Genomic DNA, 21,638 nt, shown 5'->3' on the forward strand with positions numbered 1-21,638 from the left:
CTTGCACCTCTCGTAGATTAAAATGCCGCCTCTTCTGGTCTAAGCACTGCCTTGATCTTCAATCCCGTGGCTCTTGCTTCAGTGAAACAATTATTATAACATGCTCAGAATTGCGTTTTCCAAAATAGAATTATGCAGCGATCATGCAGATGTCGATTGAAGTCACGTGATTCTGCTATCCGCGTCGCTCGCGTTTCCCCAGCTTCGCTTTGTGCTCGTTCAACGCCGCCGCAAAGCCCTTCTCATCTTCTCCCCCACGCAATGGCATGATCTAGAGGTTGATCCGTATATTACTTTTTCGCTATTTTATATTCATAGGCCGCTCCCTGGACACCTGTTTACGCCCTAAGACCCTGCTCGTCAAGCTCCGAGCTTAATTGCGCTTTCGACTGGTGCTGAACCCTCTTCAGGCCCGCAACTGCCAAGCAACCCATTCTAGCCAGCTTTTTCGAGATCCAGGTCTCTTTGGAAAAAAAAATATGCAGTTTTCCGAAGCACAAGCCGCGGAGGTCAAGGCGTGGGTGGTTCGAAAGTTGGAAGATATGTAAGGCTTCGATGCTATGCGCAAAGTTGACAGGCTTGCTTTTTTTTTTTTTTTTTTCCCGCCTCCATGTGAAGGTGAAATGCTCATACTTCTTCGACTTCCTACAGATCAGATGCCGATTCGGATGTACTTGCGGACTATGTCCTAGCGCTCATTAGATCCGATGCGCCGGATGATGAGATCAGGAAAGCTTCTGTGGAGAACTTGGAAGACTTTTTGAGAGAACGTCAGTGATACCGATTTGATAACCGCTAGCTTTGAAGCGCGTTCATATTTGATTGACTTGGATGGAAATTGCAGACACCGCCCAATTCGTTGATGAGCTATTCTCGACGTTTACTCCCCAAAAAGAAGCCCCTCCATCGGCTCCTCAGCCGCAGACCCAGCCGCAACTTGCGCATGATATCTCGCATCCTGTGTCAGCTCCTCAACAACCTCTCCCATTCAACCCGCTATCAGGTCCCCCGAAAAACTACTATGGATCGCCCATGGGCGGGCCTCACCCGCAAGGTGGACTAGACGGTGCAAACTTCAATCGCAAACGCAGCTACCATGAAGGATTTCAGGCAGACCAGGAACTTCAAGATGCTCCACACAACCGAACATTCAAGACCCCGCGTCGAGGCCGAGGAGGTGGCCGAGGAGACTGGATGGGGAGAGACGGTCGAACTCCTTCAGCGCCTCTCGGACAGTATCCCCCACCCTCGGGTGGATTCCCAATGCCTTCTGCGTTCCCTCCATTCGATCAGAATGACCCGATGGCAGCGATGATGGCTCTTCAGAGTATGGGATTCCCCCAGATGCCAGGAATGCCTATGCCTATGCCTCCTACTGGAGCGCCCGGTCAGCAGCAGCCGGACCAAATGGCAGCAAAGAGTACCGAACGCTGTCCGTTCTATGAGACACAGGGTATTTGTTATCTGGGAGCTACCTGCCCTTATCAACATGATATGGTTCCTGGTGCTTCAAAGGACGATGGTAAGCAGAAGTTTCCTATCGAAGTCCTTTTACAGCCCTGCTGACAAAATAAACACAGAATATGATCCAAAATCATCTAACATCATGACGGATGGCCATGGACGAGATGGTGGTCCCCGTATGCGTGGCAGCGACAGAGGCCGGGGCCGTGGCCGTGGTGATCGCGGCGGATTTGGACCTCGAGGACGTCGATCAGAGTTCTCTGCAGCTGGGCCCAATGACGACACATCAATTACGACTATTGTTGTTGAGCAGATCCCCGACGACAAACTTGACGACGCAAGTGTACGGGAGTTTTTCTCCCAGTACGGTGAAATTGTTGAACTTTCACTACAGCCACAAAAGAAGCTTGCTTTGATCACATATGACAGCCATGCTGCAGCCAAACAGGCATGGTCAAGCCCGAAGGTCATCTTCGATAACCGATTCGTCAAAGTCTATTGGCACAAGCCCAGATTTGACAAGAATGGTGGACAAGGCGGGGGAGATGAAGGCCCCGCTTTCAATCAAGAAGAATTCGAAAAACAGCAAGAGGAAGCACAGAAGGCATACGAGGAGAAAATGCAGAAGCGTAGGGAAACCGAGGAAGCGAAGCAGGCTCTGGAAAGACAACGCGATGAGCTCCTCAAAAAGCAGCAAGAGGAGAAAGAAAGACTCTTGCAGAGACTCGGAGACCAAGGTGCTAGTAATGGCGTTGGCTCTACCGGCGGAGAGACTGCGGCTCCTGCCGACGAGAATGCCAGCGATCAAACCAAACAGCTCCGTGCTCAATTGGCGGCTCTCGAAGCGGAGGCAAAAACTCTGGGGATTGACCCTAATGCTGAATCCTCTCCTTTCGCCGGCCGTGGTCGTGGAAGAGGATTCCCTGGCTACCGGGGCAGAGGAGGCTTCCCCCCGCGGGGTCGTGGATATGATCCTTCCTTCCGTGGAGGATTTCGCGGCAGAGGCATGGGCCGTGGTCGAGGAGGTGTGTTGCGTCTCGACAACCGGCCCCGGAGAGTTGCCGTTTCTGGTGTCGAGTTCAACTCGGACAAGGACGAAGCTTTGAGGCAATTCTTAATTGTAAGTCGATCTCCAGTACTCCTGTATGCGCAGAAAATGGATCAACTTGGTGCTAACACATTTCTATTTAGGGCGTTGGGGAATACGAATCCATCGAACCCAATCCTGAACAACAAGACTCTTTGATCGTCGCATTCAAGGAACGCTACCAGGCCGAGCGATTCATGTTTGGAAGCTGGACCATTCCCTCGGTCGGCGAGGTCCAACTCACCTGGGTTCCCAACCCCCCAATCACTGCACCTACAACCCCAGGCGCTGTGTCGGACACAAAGACCGGGTCGGACGAGGACACAGCCATGGACAACACAACCGGATCACTGCCGCCGGATCAACTGGGCGCACCAAAGGACGGCAATCATGACGTTGATTATGACGTTGCGGATATGGATGACAGCTGGGGTGTGGAGTAGATATGACTATTTGTACTACGTATGGATATAATATTTTCGGCGTTGGTAGCGAGAAAAATATTCTTGACTTTTCCCCCTATCTTTGTCTTTGACTGTGTTATTCGGTACTGCTGTAGCATGGAGACATGTGCAGCCATTTTGATAGTTATGCGTTTGAGTGATTCAGGTTAATATATACAAGGCCACGGTACTGGCGAAATACCTATTGCATGTTCTGAGGAACAAGCTCTACGATATATCCATCCTACTAACAGTTAGCCACAATCATACCAGATAAATAATCCCCGAAACAAGAGACTAAAGTATAGAGTAAACAGTCGAAGCTCACCGGGTCAGCCACATAAGCAATCTGGTTGAAAAACCTCTTATAGTTCGGGTGGATCTCCCCAACACCCACTCCACGATTCTCCTCCCACGAACTCAAGGGCACACAATCCCTGGAGCTATCCCCCAAATCCTTAAAGATCGTCACACCCTCCATCTTCAATCGCTCCACCGCCGCCGGCACATCAGGTACCGTGAAGCCCAAATGCCCGAATCCCAGATTCGGGGGCGAGTTACCAGTAGAAATCTCGTAACCGCCATCAGCAGTGGGCTTATCGGACCCATGGATGTGGTAGAGCTCCAGCAAGCCCAAAGTCTGCGTCAGTGTCGAGATGTCGGCAGTTTTGGCGGCCCATGACTGAAGATCGGACCTTTCGTCTTCTGTGGATGGGTAGCCTAGGTAGTAGATGGTGAAGGGGCCAGTGTTCATGGTGAAGACGGTACGCATGCCCATGACTGTGATGTAGAAATGGAGAGAGCGTTTGGGGTCTCGGATGCGGAGCATCGAGTGATTCAGTTTGTAGCCTGCCGTGGGGCTGGATTCGGGCAGTGGGGGATCATTGTTGTGGCCGCCTGGGAGGAAGACGCCTGGTTCAAAGGGCGAAGAGGATTCTTGTGGGTTGGTCATATTGAGTGTGCTTGTCTTGTGCGGTTGTTGGTTTTCTGAGATGGTTCTAGCTTCTGACAGTTTGGAAGGCGGGGTTCTGTTTGAAATAGCGGGGGGTGGTGTCGAGATATCGTCGCATTTACTACTGCTGAGGATGGCTCCCTCATCTGCAAACACTCCATTAAACAATCCAACAGAGCAGGGGGAAAAAAAAAATATCAGCAGAAGATAGCTCAAAAATCAATTCGGGTATGAACACATGGTGTCACTTTTCGACTTCTAGATAGACAGAAGTGTGGCTGTTGCAAGCCTGCACCGAAAACGCCTGACAGGCTGTTAAGCATATTATACAGCCCCAAGAAATATTTCGCCCCTGGAGGGTAGTCGGCCCAATTGAACCCAACCGCTCGCTTACATACCAGGCATATGTGGTAAAAAGAAACAATATATGCAGAGACACTCATGAAGAGCCCTGGAAAATTGGCATCTCTTACTAAAAAAGAACTCGCCGGGACCATGCACTGGCTGATAAGTAACCAAAAGAAATGCAAATGCAGTGTAGGCCAGTTTTCAAAATGGTGATCCAAAGAAAAATATGAAGCACGCCAGTTGAAGACGAGATTCAGAAAGAAAAGAAAACGCTTTTATGATGCTTAAACACGCTCAAGATTTTGATGTTGTATACCAAGGTTTCGGGCACTCGGATGGGGCACTGTAACCTCGAGAATTAGTCGCGAGAGCTGACCCAGTCCTGAAATGGCTATATCGATTAGATGGATAGTTCTCGTTTTCACTGTCGCTGTCTTCCATTTGATCCAGCATGCGATCTATATCGTCTCCAGCCTGAGCCTCCAAACCTTGAACTCGATTATATTCCGAGATAGCATGTTCATATGAGCTACTTGTTTGTGAGCTTCGATGCTGACATCCAGTCCCATTAGATCTAGTACCGATGGAACCATTGACGCTGTTTGGAATAATATTTTGCTGACGTCGCGGACTGGGGTGATGTCCCGAATGCCCTGGACTTGACGATAGATGAAGCAGCGTTTCGATTGCATCTTGCTCCATCAATGCATTCTGTGAATCAGTTCGTGGTTTAGAGAGTCCGCCATACGGTGTAGAGAATGGGTACACCGGGGGAGGCGTCCCAGGCACCAAAACCTTAGGCGGGCTAGTATTTGGTTTGAACAGATCAAGGTCATGCTGTGAGCGGTGCCGTCGATAGCTAGAAGGATTGTAATACGATGGCGCAGGCATCTCATTGGGATTCGGATGTCGACGCCGGCCACTCCCCGCGTTCGAGATAATGTCTGCAGGGGGCGCCAGTCTTGGAGGCTGATGCAGTTTTGTAGGGTAGAATTGCGATGTTCGCTGGGCTGAGTATGACGGCATGATATCTGAACTAGCCAGCGGAGACACTCGTGCAAAGTCATTAGGATTGTAGAAATGAGAACTCGCGGACGGGTCTGGTGCTGATACAGTAGTGCCTTCAGGAGATCCAGCATCCAAAAAAGGATGTCCTTTAACTGGCTCAATATGAAAAGGGCTCCTCTGGCTTGAACCATGTACAGCAGAGACTGAGAGTGCCCGCGAGACATTTGGTAGGAGCCCTGAAGTTTCATTTTGGCGCCAGTCCTTCTCTATCTTGGCTGCAGCATAAGAAAGACGCGTGCGGAGATGCACAGAAAGCTGGATTTATATCATCAGCGGGCTTTTTCAAAGTGACTGGCATACAAAGACAATTTACCGCTGCAATTCGGCTCCCATGCGGATCCGACCCAATGCTTTTAGACCGGTGCCTTCCGGTGCCATTTACTTCTGGACTCTGGGATCCCACCATATTCGATGGAGATTTTATACCGCTAGCAGCAGTTCTTTTCTGGCCCGGCATCGCCATATTAGGCGGACAATGGGGTTCTGACACAGACAGGTCATTATTTTGTATACTCGATAACGAGGGGTCAGGTTGAATCTGCTGAAGCTTTTGTGGTTGACTTTGAGACGATTGGATTTGCGTGGAAAACTGTTCCGACAAATTCAAGTGTGTAGAAGCTGGTTGTGACTTATGAAGCAAATCTGCAGCATTCCCTGATTCTATTAATTGCTGAGATTCCGAGTTATAGGCACCTGATGAGTAGCCGCTACTTTGTTCCATTGTGTCAGAAGTTTTGCTTGGGTTCAGACTACCATTGCTGTTCCCAATGGCGACAGCATGCCGTGCATCCATCTGCAACGACAAGGGGTTGGAAATCCGCATATGTTGGTCTCCGTTTCTGTGTAGCGAATTCTGTACTGAATTTGAGGGCATAGAAGTAGTCGAAGAATGCTCAGAGCATGGCTGCCTAGACTGAGAATCTTCGACGAGCCCTGGGTGCAACTGCCCTTGACTTGACCGAATGCTGCCGTAGCTCATACTCGACAGTATAAGCGAGATTAAACGTCAAACAGAGGCGTGAAATGAAAGCTAGGAAAGAGTTCACTAGCTGTACTGTGAGGGGCTTGAATCTTGAAGAGTGATCTTCAATTCCAGGCGGCACGAGCGATCTAGTTATTCACCACTTACAGGGTTGGCGCGGAGTTGCCCATGCAGCTGTCAAAAGCGAGCGCTGTCCACTGAGCAATTGTGCCAACTCCGGGCAAAAGTCCCTTGATCTGAGATAAATGCCCTATAGAGGCAAGGAGTGAGCTCCCTTGAACCTGCATGCGCAAGATCGAGCACGAGCGGCGGGCACTTCAACGGGTCCCCACACGGCGTCAAGCTCTCAGGCTTCGTGTTTCAGATGCTCTGATGGGTGTGAAGACACACAAAGAAGAGAGCTAAGGATGAAAGGCCCAAGGAACATGAGGAACAGTGTGGCCTACATGGAGAATTCGGCTGGTGAGAAACAGGTGTTTTATTGCATCATTCGTCCAAATCATCGTCGCATGCTACAGCCAACGGTCTGGCGCTGCGAACGAGACGCGTCCGCGCGGTTCCAACACGTGAGATTTATGCCTGATGGACCAGGCCGCAAACTCTAAGGTAGATATGATCCACGTGATCGTATCGCGATATCAAAACAAAAATCATGAATTGAATGACTGTTCCTGGTATATCAAGAGAGGAATAATGGCAGTAGTAGATAGAAACAGTGTCATCAGACAAGCAATTCAAACGCCATCCACCATGCAATACATACAGTGTACATATCGACAATATCCAACAATAATGACTTTTTGATGGCCGACAGAAACATGGTACAAACCCAATCATTAAGAGACGAAACCATTAGAGAACCCCCGTAGCTGGTACGATTACCTGCGCTTCTTTCCTCCGCCGCCGCCTTCTCCATCGTTGTTCTTGCGCTTCTTACCCTCCCGTCGCCAGTAGTCATCACGCTCCCTCTTCTCTCTCTCCGCTTTCTTCTCCAGACTGTCTGCCACCTTAGCACGGTAGACTTGTCTCCGCTCCTCCTGTTTGGCTGCACGCTTGGCCTGTTTGTCGCCCCGCATAGTTGTGAGCTTCTGCATGAGATCCCGTGCCTTCTTTTCTTCTCCACCGAGCACCACAGCCCGCTTCTGCAGATATGTCTTCTCCTTCTGCGGTTTCATCTTGGTGATCTGGGATTTGAATGGAAGTTCCGCAGCCAGCTGCCGTGGCACACGGAGAGGGTTGAAGTGGCGTGTAGGTCGTTCGATGGGGCGGTAGGCCGAGTCCTTGTTCATGGGTGTTGGAATGCCCTGATCGCGTCGGACTTCACCAGTCAGACGCATTCCCTGCCATCCATTGTCACCCGAGGCTTCTTCGTCCAGATCAAGCAGATTCGTCACCGGGTTGTAGAAGCGATGCGGTTTAATCGGGTACCATGCACGCAGGAAGGCGATGTCGCTCATCAGGATCTTGTCCTCAAAAGTGGCACGGAAACAACCTTCAGGCTTGCTAAGAGCCCGCTTGATCTGACCTCGAACACCAGACACAGTCTTAATGGAGGCACCTTCAAACTTGGCAATTTCAAGCGAAGTGGTGAACATGTCCTTGATGAAGGCAGTGTTCTTGAAAATCTTGTAGGGGAAACCAGTCAACTTCAACTTCTTGACGATCTCTGTGTGCTCATCCACACTGAGTACCACTCCCGTGGCTGCAACTCGGAAGCCTGGCGTCTTGTTGGAGAAAGACTGGAAGCAGCAGAAACCAGTATTAGGCGCAACGAGAGGCCCATAAAAGATTGCAGAGCAGTGCATATGCTCCGGTGTATACTTGAGCATTCGGTTACGCGTCCGACTGTCCGATGTGCTGTAAATGGGTAGAGATTGGAATCGACGCCAACCCAGAGAAAAGATAAGGGGGTCGTTGCTCTTCAAGATCTTCTTGTGCCAACGGTGCCTCTTGATACGGATCTGTACATATCCAAACCGATCTTCAGTGGGCGCCAATCCACCGACAATGACGGGGAAGCGAGGGTTGAATTTGGCGGCAAATTCGTATGGCACCTTCTCTAGAACAATCCGTGCGTATGTTCCAGCTTTGTAGCCCTCAGCTCTAGCTCTCGAGGCAGGGTCAAGAGAATCGAATTCGGCCCGGTTGATGTCCTGCTGCTTTTGCAACTTCGCCTTCTGCGCATCATACCAGTCATCCTCGCCAAACTGTTCTTCACCTTCGCCATTCTGTCGCGAATTGTCTTTCGAGTTGGCGAAACCTTCGCGATCTTCTTCTTCAAAGCGCAATCTCAGCTCTTCTTTCTTCTTGGCATTGCGCTCGCGCTCGGCATCCAGGTCCACCGGTCCTTCCTCCTTCTTGGATTCATCGTTTTCTTCGTCAAACCCGTTGAACACTTCGCCTGTTTCCAAGTCTTCGAACTCTCCATCTCCTTCATCGTCATCGTCGAAAGCGTCATCGACATCAGAGTCATCTTCATCATCGTCGTCGTCTCCTCCTCCCAGCTTGGCAGTGACAAATCGGCTTCGCAAAGACTCGATCATTTCATCATCTTGCCATTTTTGTTCTAACTTTTCATAGTCGAACTCTGGAACGGCACGGAAATCGGATTCATCTTCCTTCTCAACGTTGGTCTTCTTGAAGAAGTCATCTTCATCTTCTCCAGCCTCTTCCTCCTCTTCGTCTTCGTCGTCTTCTCCTCGCCATGTTCGAACAACGTCAGCCGGCGCAATGGACTCGTCATACATCATGCGGGATAGATCAGGAACACGGAATGCAGGTCGTTTGGCATGGAGAGCCTTGGCGTTGGCGAGCATGTTGTCTTTCCATCGGACTGCCCCATCCTCTTCGCCATCTAGGTCGTCTTCGTTTTCATCTTCGTCTTCCTCATCACTGTCAAACTGCTGGTCTTCTACCGACGAGATAGAACCAAGGTCGGAGTCGCTATCGGCGAATGCAATGTCGCCATCCTCACGGCGAACCTTTCCGTCTTGCTTCTCCTTGAAGTTTGCTTCAAAGTCCGCCGGCGCAGATGCATCAACCTCATTGTCCTCATCACTGTCCCCTTCATCATCATCCTGGTCCATCTCTTCATCCTCTCCAGTGTCGAAGCCCTCATCGTCATCCGCTGATAAGCCTTCATTGTCATGTCCACCTTCCATAGCCCTCACATTCCGCCTGTGCTTCCTTCCAACTTCTTCGTCTTCGTCGTCTGCCTTGTCTATGGCCTCGCCACCACGGAATAGACGAACACCGGAGTCGGCTTCACCAAGCAGTTTACGTTCACCCTGCAAACCAACAACTAGTTGCTCTCCGAGACCACGATCCTCGTTGTCTTCGTCACTTTCATCCTCGTCCCTATCAAAGTTGGATGTCTTGACGTCAATGTATACAGCATCTTTGTCAACCAAGACACCTCCAACATCGGACATGGGGGCGAAAAGCAATTTCTGTTTGTCTCCTAGCCGGCGCCTTGCTCCTTTGCCGGATGCTTTAGCCATTTGTTGATCCATGTGTGGAGTTGGGCAAGGATCAGGAAGGCTCTCGATACCCGACACAGTGAGATCACCTACACCTGGGACGTGAACCCGAGCTCCTTGAGCCGGGAAGTTTGTTCCTCGTAGATATCCGTAAAGGGCCACTGTGCGATCGCACTTCGGGTTTTCTTCAATTTGGGTAGGTGGTGTGATGTCCAAAAATCGATCTGCAAGTGCGTATGGGTGGGAATTACGCCAAACCAAGGGTCGAGGGTTTTTCATGACGGACAGGAAACGGGAGAGGTTGTGTATTTCTCGGTCAGGATAACGGCCATTTACCACACCGGAAAGGTAAAATAGCTTTGCGCCGTTGTAAAGTTCGCTCCAGAATCGATGTTTGAGCCTCTTTTTCGCCATGCGCAGGGTGCTCTGTTTTTTGAAAAGGTCCAGATGGGTCAAGATGCCGAATACATTGCCCGGCATACCACTCGAAGCTAGCACGTTTAGGAACTCCATTGTCTCCATCTCGAAACCATAGTTGGCATCGATCATGAGAAGCACAATATCTGCGATCTTGGCGACATCGATCATACTCGCAAGCGAGTCGGCGGGGCATTCGAGGATCGTGAGTCGTCGCTTTTTCGAGGTTACCACCGTTAACGGTCCTTTCGGCGTGCTGAGGGTCTGCTTGGTGTATCTTCGGACCAATGATTTGACAAGAGTCGTTTTGCCGACCTATAAAGAGGATAAAATGTCAGGTTTTCCAATTATAGCTTCCATTTATTGCGACAAGAGAAACATACACCTGGGGGTCCAACGACGGCGACGACGATCGGAGGCGCCTCCTCCGGAAGTCGATCCACAAGAGGTACATGAAGCCTTTTTTCTTTGATCTAGAGAATCGCAGTAGTTAGCGAACGAATATCCCATGGCCTCACTCGAAGATAGGTGATAAAACATACATCATGCGAACGTGCCGCCTGTTTGTTCAACTTTCCAGGATTCGAGACTGCAAAGGCCTTTGGGTTCGGTCCTATAGAGACAAAATAATCAGTTTAGCATATCGAGTTCAATCAGGGCGCATAGTTGGAAGCATTGTAAATCTTTGCAAAACAGTTATCAGAGCGCAGCTTCAACATACCATCGAATTTCTTCTTCTCCTTGGAGGGCCGATGCGTCCGATTCGATTGCTGCTCCATATTTGGAAAATCGAGGTCCAAGACCTCTCTGAACACACTCCCCTTCTGAAAAAGAAAAAAAATCAACAGCTAAAAACAGCAGTCAGTGAGCTGCTCTTTCGATTGCTAGTTGCTTGATCGACCCAAAATTATTATTTCCACCTCGGAGCGGAATTTTACCCCCGCCGAGATCAAAAAAAAGTTTCTGCCGGCCTTTATTCCTGAGGCACTGATATTCTCAAAACAGTAAGGCCTTATCCGTCACTGCTACCGGAGGTTGCGCGATAAGGGCCTAGCCCTATATCCCCGGCCCGACCTTCCGACGCATTGCAAATAAAGTAAACCAATTTGGTCATTGAGATAACTACAACGGAGCTGTGATATAGACTAGAGGGGTTGAAATCGAAGCGGGGAAAGATAGCAATGTGGGGTGCTATCATGACCGGGATATTCCCGAGGCAGGTCTCCCCTGGATGAGTACTAATACAGAGTTTCCCCGGCATGGGGTTGCTTGTTTCTTGACTCCCTGCCGCCAATTAACCAGCCCTTGAGCCATTATACATTCAATCATTTGATATTCACAAGAATGTCTACCCCGCGTCGACCTCCCCCCGCATACACGGCCCCTCCGGACTCTGGGGTTCATGCTACTTCCCAACTGTACCGGTCCATTTCCGAGACCGCTTCCACTGCCTCAGCTAGAGTTCAGGAGTCATCCTTTACGATTCGCCCATGCTCAGGCCAGGCTTGGGTTGTACCGGCTGGCCATATCTGCCGCTTGACTACCCCCAAGGGCCCTCAGGTTGGTGACCTGAACATTTGGAATGCGAACAACCCACGAGAGCGTATGTGGGCTGCTCGTACCCGTCAAATCCATGCTTCGCATGTTTCCGTCGGCGATCGCCTATGGTCGAATCTGCCGTACTTACGACCCCTCGTGACAATCACTGGGGATTCTCTGGGAGGTGGACAGCTCCATGAAGTCCTCGGACCGGATGGGAACCGAAGGGAAGAAGTTGTTTTCGGAACTACCAAATGGGGAGGACGAGTACATGATCTTATGGGTACTAGATGCGACCCGTATGTCAACCTTTTGATGGGCGGGGAAACTTTCGACTTCCACTGCCACTCAAACCTTACCCGCTCCGTGGTGCCTTTTGGCCTGACGGAATTGGACGTTCATGATGTCCTGAATGTATTCCAAGTGACGGGCCTTGATGAGCAAGGGAAGTACTTTATGGAAACTTCCCCAGCCAAGGTGGGAGAATATTTTGAATTCTTCGCTGAGGTTGATGTTCTATGTGCCCTTTCAGCGTGCCCTGGTGGTATGTATTCCCTCTATAGACATTCAGTGAAAGAACACTAATTGTTTCCTTGTAGGTGACCTTTCCAACTGGGGTTGGGAGGACAAAGGCGCTGAGATGGGAGCGACCACCCGTCCTCTTGGGGTGGAAGTATACAAGATAGCAGATCCTAACGTTCTGGACGGCTGGAAGCAGCCCGAAAGCCCCAAATATACGGGGATGCATGGAATAAAGATGCCTTCGCGAGAAGAGGACGGTACGGGCTATGTTGGTCTGTGAGGTACACGGGATCTGCCTAGGCATTATCAGCTGCCCTGAAGCAGATAAGCAATCGATCTGGTCATTTGCCAGGCAGCACTCAATGCATGGACACCCGGGCGCCATATCACGTCTCTCTCTATCTGTATTATCATAGATGCCTACTGTCTATTTATCCAATGTATTCTATCGACCAAACGAAGATGACAACAGATGATGAATGCGACCCTGTGAGCACGTGATTCAATGCCCCGCCCCCACTAGTCTGCCGGGTATCGTCATACCTGCAATCCCCGCTGCGACCGTTTGGTAGGGCGTAAAAAACGCAGAAAAATCAGGGTCTGAGGTAGGACAGATTGGAATAAATAGCGAGGGGAAGTATTTGGAATAAAACCAACATACTGGATTAAGAACACGAACTGGTTGATGAAGGATGAATCGTCATCAAGGATCCCAAAGTAGAGTAGCATGCACATCACCCAGGTGGGGTATAAACAACGGCGCTACGGAATACAGTTGCACGATTTAGCCACCCTGGCACTGGACAGAATGTTAGCAAGAATATTGCAGAATAAAGCAATAGGATGAGAAAACGTGTTTAGAAAGCACTGGAATAATCTACCATCCAGATGAGCACTACCTTGTGACTGGGATGGCGTAAGATCTGGCACCAGGCAAGGCACAAAGGCAACAGCCACACCTGTCCATGAAACTCCCCCCTCCGCGCCCCTCCAGGGAAACGCCCTATCATGCTCCCTTATCAGCTCATTCGGACGCTTTAAAACGCGCTCTCCCCCGCGCCCAAGGTTGTCCACTTCACAACTACCACCTCTCCAGCGTCCTACTCATCATACCTTTTCACCTTCAAAATTCTTAAAACATCTATCCCAAGGTTATTCTCTACCAGTATCAGAAAAATGCCTCTGTTCAATGTTCGTGGTGCACCCCAGCACTCTATTTCCTCGACTCTAATTAGCTCTTGTCTAGGTCACCTTGAAGAAGGACTCTCCTCACGAGGAGCTCAGCAAGTAGGTCACCTTCTCCAACCAGTGGTTACAGATCATAGCTGATCGATGGTTTCAAATATCAGAGCCAAGGAGGAAGTCCAGAAGCAGGGTGGAACTATCCAGCACGAGTACAGCCTTATCAAGGGCTTCACGTAAGTAATTATTTTGCTTCGAGTCGCGTCGCTTTTTCTATGGCGCTATGGAGACATCCAGCTGACCATCCTTCTAGTGTTGAATACCCACCTGACCATGTCAACATCCTCGAGTCCTCCGACCACATCCACGTCGAACGTGATGGCGAAGTCAGGACCCAATAATTAGGTCACTTCGCACCAGCATCACGAAACAGGATATCTTGACGATAAGAACTGAGAAGTCAACAGAATGGGCTGGACTCGACATAGTCTATATGGCTGGCAATCTGCAGAATTTATCTTGGACAATGTACGAATTATGAATATTGATTGAAGTGTCTTATGGCGATGAATATCTTTGAAAGACAGCCTGCAGCGCGGGATCTGGATGGATCAACGACAGCCTGTTGATGAATGGCTTACATTTACATCCACAACTCTAGTACAGAAATGCAGAATACCCTTGTAAACCGTCACGCTATATCTACATAGTAGTAGTCAACTGATCTTGAGTTTGCATGAGCCACTCTGCAATCCTTCTGCAATAAGTGTATGCACATGTGCAGTGATAGTGTTGCCACATCATCGTGCATTTTGATCTGGGAAATACAGTTTACACATCACAGGTGATGTGGCTGGGATGTTATCTTAGCGTTCGGAGGTTATTATCAATTCTGATTCCTTGGAGAATGCAGCCGGCGGTGTTAAGCGTTATACCTACACACTGTATATAGTATGGATGTTTTGAATTGCTTTTCAGTAACAATATCCAACATTCAAGCCCATGCTTTGTGATCTAATTATAACCATTCTATAGAATCATACATAGCAAGAATATGAAGAATAATATCCTTGTCTGGTTGATGAAACCGGCTGGTGGTACTCGTGGCATCATAGAGTGCGGAGTTTATCCGGATTTTACCGCCATTACATAAATGGTGATCGTCGATGCTACGTTAGATCAAACTGACATATTGGAACGTGTTTCGTCTTCTTCCTCTTCTCTTAAAAACATTCAAACCTGTAGAAAATCACAACACGACAGACAATCACAATGAGCGCATTCCCAACAGCTTTCCGCATTGCCCAGACAGTGGGCATATCTGGGTCCTTCTGGCTTTCTGGTAAGTACTATAGAGCTTCTATATTTCTCCCATTTCCAAGAAGAATTGGGCATAATGACTGACGTCTTCTCCAAGGAAATATATCCGCGCTCTCTCTCCTCACTGTGCCCGCACTCGTTGAATCCAAACCAAGCTCCGGCGTACAATCGACGACACTAGCCAAGCAATGGAAGCTCCTGTATAACAAGGGGAAGTCTCAAAACCCCCCAGTTGCTCTGGCCACATCTGCCGCGTTTCTCTATCTTGCTTGGGCTTTGCGATCGGAAGGTCACTTCTCTCATCTTGCATCAAACAACACTGTGTTATTTTACAGTTCTGCTGCCGCGTTGGTATTGGGCATCGTACCTCACACGATTCTCGGAATGACTTCGACGAACGACAAGCTTATAGCGAGTGCGGACAACTCATCAACTGCAAAGGACAGCGAAATTGACCAGCTTCTGAACCGGTGGAAAGTGCTGAATGGCATTCGTGGTCTTTGGCCCCTTGCCGGTGGGCTCCTGGGACTTGCGGCGGTGTTTTGCTAAGATGGGTTCGAAATTTTTTTTTTTTTTGTTTTCCAAACAAACATGAGATCAGTTGAGGCCCCATGTTTCTGTGTATCATTACGAAAATGTACTCTAGTTCCAATTCCAATTTCAATGCAGGTTTTGCTTTTCCTACAGAACGTGATGCCACATGGATTGCCTATCTGGGTTAGCGCAATGGCATCCCAGTCGATCTGTCGATCTGAAGTCATCGTTGCTTTTTCCCTCCCGACCAACGCTGCTTCTGCTGAGGCGACCCCCATGATTTGCGCTTTGCAGCATGGCTAGTTTTTACTATGGCCGTTCCCAAAGCTCTCAATACTCTATCTTTAAGATGCAGATTTCGTTATAACATCCTTCCGTCTTACAATCCTCCTTTCAACATACGCCACTCCTCCACCTCGCAGCTGCCGAGGCAAAACCCACCCTTTCCTACTGGGGCTAATGATGAAGTTGCACGCCTTGCGGCCAGCCGTCGCAGGCCATTAACGCTTACAGATTTACTCAAGTGAGTTGAAGATAAGATACACAGCAGGGTCATTGTACTGATTGCCATTTTGCTGTCTAGGCACGGGCGTCCGCCATTGTCCAAAGATGCACTTCTTGCTTCTGCGAACTTCACTCTTTCCCTTCTCCCGGCTCGACTCGCGTCTCGTATAGAAGCCTTGCGAAACCTCCCTTTTATTGTCGTCTCAAATCCACACGTGTCCAAGATCTATAACAATTATCTCCACTCGCTTTCAACCCTTCTCCCCTATCAGAAACGGCAGATTACAACACTAGAGGAAGAAAATCAGTTTGCAGAGGTCCTGGCAGATTTGGTTCATACACATGCAAATACAATCCCTATACTTGCACGTGGCTTTCTCGAGTGTCAACGATATATCAACCTGGCCGATGTCACTCGATTCTTGGACACACACTTGCGGGCGCGGATCGGAACTCGATTGATAGCCGAACAACACCTGGCTCTTCACTTTGCGTCCCAGCCAGTTGAAGGTGATGCCAGTGCACGTCCAGCATCAAAAGATGCAGCCCCGTCGAATTATATCGGAGTAATAGATACTGCCCTCCAACCATCGCGTATTATAAAACTGTGTGAGGATTTTGTGGGAGAAATATGTGAACTCAAGTACGGTGTGCGCCCACACGTCCAAATCGGTGGACAGCCCGACGCCTTATTTGCTTATGTTCCCGTGCATGTGGAATATATCATCACAGAACTACTGAAGAATGCATTCAGAGCTGTTATTGAATCTGGACATGAGCGGGAACCAATTGAGGTCACCGTCGTTTCTGCACCTGATGTTCCTGTGAATAATGCACGCGAAGCTACCAGGACATCTAGCAGTAGCCAAGGCATTCAATCTGATTCAGATGTGGACTTCCAAATTAACTCTGTTCGTGGTACCGCGGATGCAAACGAATCTATCAGATATTCAGCGCCTTCATCGCAAAGCATCACGATTAGGATACGAGATAGAGGTGGCGGAATACCTCCGGATGTTCTGCCCGACATTTGGTCTTACAGTTATACAACCTTCTCCGACCTTCAAGGCTCGGAAAATGGCAGCGTCGATGGACTGAATTCCATTTCAGCTAGCAGTGGACAACTGAGTAGCATTGCAGGACTGGGATATGGTCTACCTTTGAGCAGAGCATATGCAGAATATTTTGGGGGCAGCATCGCTGTGCAAAGTCTTTGGGGATGGGGCACTGATGTATACCTGACTCTTCAAGGCGTCGGCAAAATCGGATAAAACTGCCGTCTTTTGGGAACTTAGCAATAGATGCTTTTTTTCATTGGGGATTTTGGTCTCGTCCTTGGATATATTTTTAATGCACGTCATTGAGAAAAAGCAATACTACCTACGTGAACTTCACTTTCCATCACTGGATCGTTTTTCGAGCAAAGCTACTGCTTCTCCCATCTTTCCAAGCCCTCTGCGACTAATATTCTTCTATCCTTTGGTTTCACAGGCCTATTTTTTGGCTTATAGCCTTGGACTACTTGGAGTCTGCCGAGAGAGCAAGTCAACAAACCCCATGATCGCCAAGTTATCATCTTCAGCCGCTTGAATAATACCGGTAATCTCGGTTTCTGAGAACATAAGTCTCATATTTTTCGAGAGTTTCTCGCGAACCATATTAACAGTTGCGGGATTCCGCGCATGGCCAGCTGGATATTCTATCAAGACTTCTGGCAAGATGGAACCGTTCTTCAGATGAACAGTCAGTCCGGATCCAATACTCTTCCTGTCTAAATCTAGGTAATCCTTGGTGAGTTTATCATCTGCACTGACGATAATCTTTTGACGCATGGAGGCAAGGTCCTCGCTCGTCGCCCAGTGGCTCTTATCCAGGTAGTCCTGCGCCTCTGGTGTCGTTCCTTTCAGAAAAGCGAGTGCGATCACGTATTGGACGCAGTGGTCGCGATCTGCAGCATTGTGTAGCTTTCCTTTCTTATTAATGATCAGATCCGCCGCCGCTGTCGTTCGAACCTCAACCTTGAAGATGTCGTCAGGCCTTAATCCCCGTTCCCTGAGCCGAGCAAGCTGGATCAAAGCCGCTTCAACGGCTGAAATCCCATGACCCTCAACTGGCATGACTTTGAACAAAATATTTTGGATAGTCCATGTTCCAAATGGCCTGGGTAGCTCGAACCCCTTCGCACCAAAAGTTCGCCCAAGAAAACCCCATGGTAAAGCACTCAGAGCTTCGGGCGCCCCAGGCTGTCCTGCCCGCGTAAGCAGTGCCAGATGTACCGCCCGCATACAAGCATCACCAGCTGCCCAACCTTTGCGTGGAATCGTATTTACACCAGATCGATAGACTCTGTTTGGATGTCCATCCATCCACACATGTGAAATGGTCGCCGTGGTCTGCTGTTCCGTTAAACCAAGTAACCATGCCACCACAGCAGCGGACGCTAGTTTGACAAGAATGACATGGTCGATTCCGAATGCATTAAAGGCATTCTCCATCTGGTAACAGCCCTGGATTTCGTATGCCTTGATCATGGCAGTCATTAGAGTTCGCATAGTCAGCGGTGGACCAGTATGTGTATATTTTCCAGCCGCAGAAGCCCGACAGAGCCAATCCGTGACAGCCAAGATGGCACCTAGATTATCTGCCCCAAAAAAATATTAACACCTCAGTCCAAGCACCATCTCCATATTTATACTGAAAGGCAAAAGAGGTAAGGTAAGGATCAATACCAGACGGATGCCCCCATTCAGCGCCCCCCAAGGCATCATTATGATCCAAATACCGAATCAACACCCCCATATCAAACGCGCCCTTGACAGGATCCAATGCCAGATTCGTTCCCGGTAACCGGAATCCGTTAGGCACAGTCGTGCCAGGGACAGTAGGGCCTAATAGCTTTCGACAATCTTCGCTCTTTGCGACTGCCTCGATTGCACAGCCCATGGCGTCTAGAAGGGCCACGCGAGCAGAAGACCATGCCTTGTCATCTTCTATTTGGTAGTGGAATACGTAATGGGTGATATCGACGATGGCTTTGTCGTATGGACGGGACATGGTGATGTTGGTTGGGTCGGGTAGTGGACTGTTGAGTATTTTTACTGTAGGTTACAGTTTGGATTGCAGAGCTCAGCTTCATATACTACTTTCTAGGGAGAGGACTCCAAAGTAATTCAATGCAACCACACCCATTCGAGAACGGGTTATTAAAGGGCATCTTCAGATAATATCTCACTGTCTAAAGGAAGTACAGTGTACTACATATTGCCCTTGTCTGTCCCACAATCAGAGTCTAGCTATCGTTTGCTGATGATAAATGGTGGTCTTGTCTGTGTCACACTGAATTGGGGCGATGCAACATCTAAGAAGTATTCTACAATTCAAAGCAGGACTCGCATCTCATGATATTTCGCAGAGTTGACTATCAACGTAGAGCGCAGAATATTATACATGTCTGGCTGACAACTGAAAATACAAATGAAAAAGATGAACCATCGCTGAACAAAAATATATATCCGATCCACGACATAAAAACTATCCGTGACCCACAGTGCAGAAGATCAAAACCTAAAACCCACCAGCACCTCTAACCCTCTGTACAGCACCAACTACCCCCTTGACCCAGCTAAAATGCCCGGGATTCACACCAATAGATCCGTCAGGTATCTTCCCTGTAACTGGATCATGCCAGCAACCATCTTCTGGGCCTACAGCGCCATAAATCGCCGTGTTTTGGTTTTGATTGATGGTCTTTATCCATGTGCGACAGACAAGAGGCGAGTCGAGGAGGAGATTGATCTCTTGGCTGTGGTAGAAGGATTGGGTGTCGAGGTTGCCGTTTCCTGGTGGGCAGAAAGTTAGGTTAGCATGTGTATAGATAGTATTCTGGTGAAAGGATGAAAGAAATGTACATACCTTGAATAGCAACCTTTTCGTCAATGATCATAAGTTTTATATGGCAGCTTCGACACTTGAACCTGTTGTGTATTGGCCGTGTTTGGTCTTTGCCGACATAATTATATATCCGGAGTCGAGATCGTTCCTCGTCTGTAGACAGGGAATTATATAGCCGGTTCGCAATCATTTCGTTCGTCCCATTTTGGAAAGGAAGCAATTCGCCTGCGTCGTTATAGCCTAAACAGAGATAACAAGTGATAATGACACCCCGGTGGACGGCATTAAGAAGGGGCTCAAGAAGGGGCTCTGCGTTCATATTCGGGGTTTGGATTAGGATAGAGTGTTTCGCATGGTTGATGGCTGAGAGAAAAGCGGCATTTTGCGGGGGATAGATGCTTGTATGGTTCGGTACTGGAGTCGGATGTTAGTAAAAGAGAATCCAAGTTAAACATGACAGGGTTTCTACTTGCCTCCCCATGGTTCTCTATTCACCAAGGCCATCGGGAATGGTTTATGGGAGGGTAAAAGGAGATATGGCTGCATTGGTGTTTCCTGGTCGCTGTCTGGGGCATCTCCTGTGGTGCAAGGTTGGATTGTGTGATCTATTGAGTGGTTAGAAAGTGACTGAGCTTTTATCAACTGACAAGACATACTGAGATGACGACTGACTGCTGATGTCCTCGATTCTCCCTCTCGAGGCTTGACAGTCCCATTGACTCTTTCTGTTTCTTGATGTATATCAGCATCATAGTTAGGATCCTGCGTGGTATGTTCTGGCAGCGAAGGATTGGAAGAGTTCTCGTCAGAACTGCCTGGTGGGTGAATATTGGAGCTTGGAATTGGCGCCGATGCCGCAGGGGAATCCAGCATTGGAAGAGGCGAGCCCAACGACTTGCCCCACGAAATCAACGCAGCATCATAAAAGGAGTCCACAATTGGCCCTTCTACCCTGATCAACATTTCCAGATTATCATTGTCTTGGATGTTACTGCTCTGAAGCAGTGCGACTCTCCTGTCAAAGACGACGAATTTCGCATGGAAGGTCCCAAAGATGGGGCGGTGGTAATTGATAACCTGGAGATCGATGTTTGGTATCTCCTCTGCCGGTGGAAGTTTGACCTTTTCGCTAATATATTGCTTCTCCGAAACAGTGAGATGATTCTCGAAGACCTGCCGAAGATCGCCCCGATCGTAAATCATCTTTACGACCACCTTGGTCCCACGCTTGCCAGCTCGTTTCGACAATTCTCTGAAGGCATTCGTCACTAAAGTTGATGCGTTGGAGTGAATCCAGAAGTTGGTTGCCAGGAATATCTCCTTCTCGGCCCGCACGATGCAATTCGAAATATGACGACAGAGATCAGGCAGTGGACCGACGATTGTCAAGGGAACGACTCCATTGCTTCCCATTAAGGGCGGGGAAACGACGCTCGACATGGGGTTCTTTTCCAGCGCGCAGAGGGCATCGTGATATATCTAGCAACGCCAAGAGTTAAAATAGGTCAGTTGAAGAATAGGCCCAGAAAACACTGCGATTGGTGGTCTCACATTGAGAAATAGATTACTTGGTTCTGTAGGGCCCCAATTTCCACACTCATATGCCCGTTTCAGACTCTCCTTCTCATCACCTCCTGAGTTCTTTGACTTCAAATGGCACTTTCCGGATTTATGCTCATATAGTTTGTGGAAGACCTTGGATGGATGTTGACTCGGGTCCCGCGAAAGTTCCGAGCTTACAGTCTTATCATCGTGGCATTGCTCATAGACGTTCTCCGGGAGCATTTTGCACAGGGTTTGGTTATCACTTGTTGGTTGACGTGCGATCAAAAGAGCCACAGCAGCCAGAAAGGCTGAAAACACGGTACCAGAGACTTTGATCAAACTTTGGATTGGTGTCCCTTCG

At 48.9% G+C, this 21,638-nt stretch overlaps 9 protein-coding genes across 9 annotated transcripts; 5 read left to right on the plus strand and 4 right to left on the minus strand.

Annotated features, from left to right (window-relative positions):
• The first annotated feature begins 231 nt into the window (after positions 1-231).
• On the plus strand, positions 232-3,393 carry ASPWEDRAFT_141841 (CCCH zinc finger and RRM domain protein). Its single transcript, XM_040829427.1, has 5 exons — positions 232-544; positions 652-770; positions 845-1,522; positions 1,581-2,584; positions 2,656-3,393. Exons 1-5 carry the CDS (start codon positions 480-482, stop codon positions 2,992-2,994), a joined length of 2,205 nt encoding a protein of 734 aa, XP_040685188.1. The 5' UTR covers positions 232-479; the 3' UTR covers positions 2,995-3,393.
• On the minus strand, positions 3,197-3,946 carry ASPWEDRAFT_119372 (putative lactoylglutathione lyase (Glo1); the record flags this gene model as incomplete). Its single annotated transcript, XM_040828900.1, has 2 exons — positions 3,197-3,238; positions 3,323-3,946. The coding sequence occupies 2 exons, from the start codon at positions 3,944-3,946 to the stop codon at positions 3,197-3,199; spliced, it is 666 nt and encodes a 221-aa protein (XP_040685189.1).
• A 642-nt stretch (positions 3,947-4,588) lies between these two features.
• Positions 4,589-6,144, minus strand: ASPWEDRAFT_62647 (uncharacterized protein; the record flags this gene model as incomplete). Its single annotated transcript, XM_040838663.1, has 2 exons — positions 5,676-6,144; positions 4,589-5,617 (listed from the first exon to the last, which is right to left on the minus strand). The coding sequence occupies exons 1-2, from the start codon at positions 6,081-6,083 to the stop codon at positions 4,589-4,591; spliced, it is 1,437 nt and encodes a 478-aa protein (XP_040685190.1). The 5' UTR covers positions 6,084-6,144.
• Positions 6,145-7,028: 884 nt separating this feature from the next.
• On the minus strand, positions 7,029-11,164 carry ASPWEDRAFT_62648 (GTPase BMS1). Its single transcript, XM_040838664.1, has 4 exons — positions 10,962-11,164; positions 10,783-10,853; positions 10,624-10,713; positions 7,029-10,555 (listed from the first exon to the last, which is right to left on the minus strand). The coding sequence occupies exons 1-4, from the start codon at positions 11,017-11,019 to the stop codon at positions 7,223-7,225; spliced, it is 3,552 nt and encodes a 1,183-aa protein (XP_040685191.1). The 5' UTR covers positions 11,020-11,164; the 3' UTR covers positions 7,029-7,222.
• A 192-nt stretch (positions 11,165-11,356) lies between these two features.
• ASPWEDRAFT_45453 (urea carboxylase-associated family protein) lies at positions 11,357-12,445 on the plus strand. The gene has a single exon (XM_040836545.1). The coding sequence runs from the start codon at positions 11,585-11,587 to the stop codon at positions 12,362-12,364; it is 780 nt and encodes a 259-aa protein (XP_040685192.1). The 5' UTR covers positions 11,357-11,584; the 3' UTR covers positions 12,365-12,445.
• A 1,032-nt stretch (positions 12,446-13,477) lies between these two features.
• Positions 13,478-13,884, plus strand: ASPWEDRAFT_176582 (uncharacterized protein; the record flags this gene model as incomplete). Its single annotated transcript, XM_040831531.1, has 4 exons — positions 13,478-13,492; positions 13,548-13,588; positions 13,651-13,719; positions 13,797-13,884. 4 exons carry the CDS (start codon positions 13,478-13,480, stop codon positions 13,882-13,884), a joined length of 213 nt encoding a protein of 70 aa, XP_040685193.1.
• A 790-nt stretch (positions 13,885-14,674) lies between these two features.
• On the plus strand, positions 14,675-15,588 carry ASPWEDRAFT_45458 (DUF1772 domain-containing protein). Its single transcript, XM_040836546.1, has 2 exons — positions 14,675-14,825; positions 14,901-15,588. Exons 1-2 carry the CDS (start codon positions 14,756-14,758, stop codon positions 15,350-15,352), a joined length of 522 nt encoding a protein of 173 aa, XP_040685194.1. The 5' UTR covers positions 14,675-14,755; the 3' UTR covers positions 15,353-15,588.
• A 60-nt stretch (positions 15,589-15,648) lies between these two features.
• On the plus strand, positions 15,649-17,112 carry ASPWEDRAFT_118386 (alpha-ketoacid dehydrogenase kinase family protein; the record flags this gene model as incomplete). The annotated part of the gene is made up of 2 exons (XM_040828813.1): positions 15,649-15,860; positions 15,921-17,112. The coding sequence occupies 2 exons, from the start codon at positions 15,649-15,651 to the stop codon at positions 17,110-17,112; spliced, it is 1,404 nt and encodes a 467-aa protein (XP_040685195.1).
• A 234-nt stretch (positions 17,113-17,346) lies between these two features.
• On the minus strand, positions 17,347-21,517 carry ASPWEDRAFT_54653 (IQ calmodulin-binding motif protein; the record flags this gene model as incomplete). The annotated part of the gene is made up of 8 exons (XM_040838083.1): positions 17,347-18,482; positions 18,571-18,923; positions 19,331-19,335; positions 19,451-19,680; positions 19,754-20,146; positions 20,206-20,337; positions 20,389-21,211; positions 21,284-21,517. The coding sequence occupies 8 exons, from the start codon at positions 21,515-21,517 to the stop codon at positions 17,347-17,349; spliced, it is 3,306 nt and encodes a 1,101-aa protein (XP_040685196.1).
• Positions 21,518-21,638: the final 121 nt, after the last annotated feature.

The sequence above is a fragment of the Aspergillus wentii genome (genome assembly GCF_001890725.1).
Source record: "Aspergillus wentii DTO 134E9 unplaced genomic scaffold ASPWEscaffold_8, whole genome shotgun sequence".
Taxonomy (NCBI): Eukaryota; Fungi; Ascomycota; class Eurotiomycetes; order Eurotiales; family Aspergillaceae; genus Aspergillus; species Aspergillus wentii.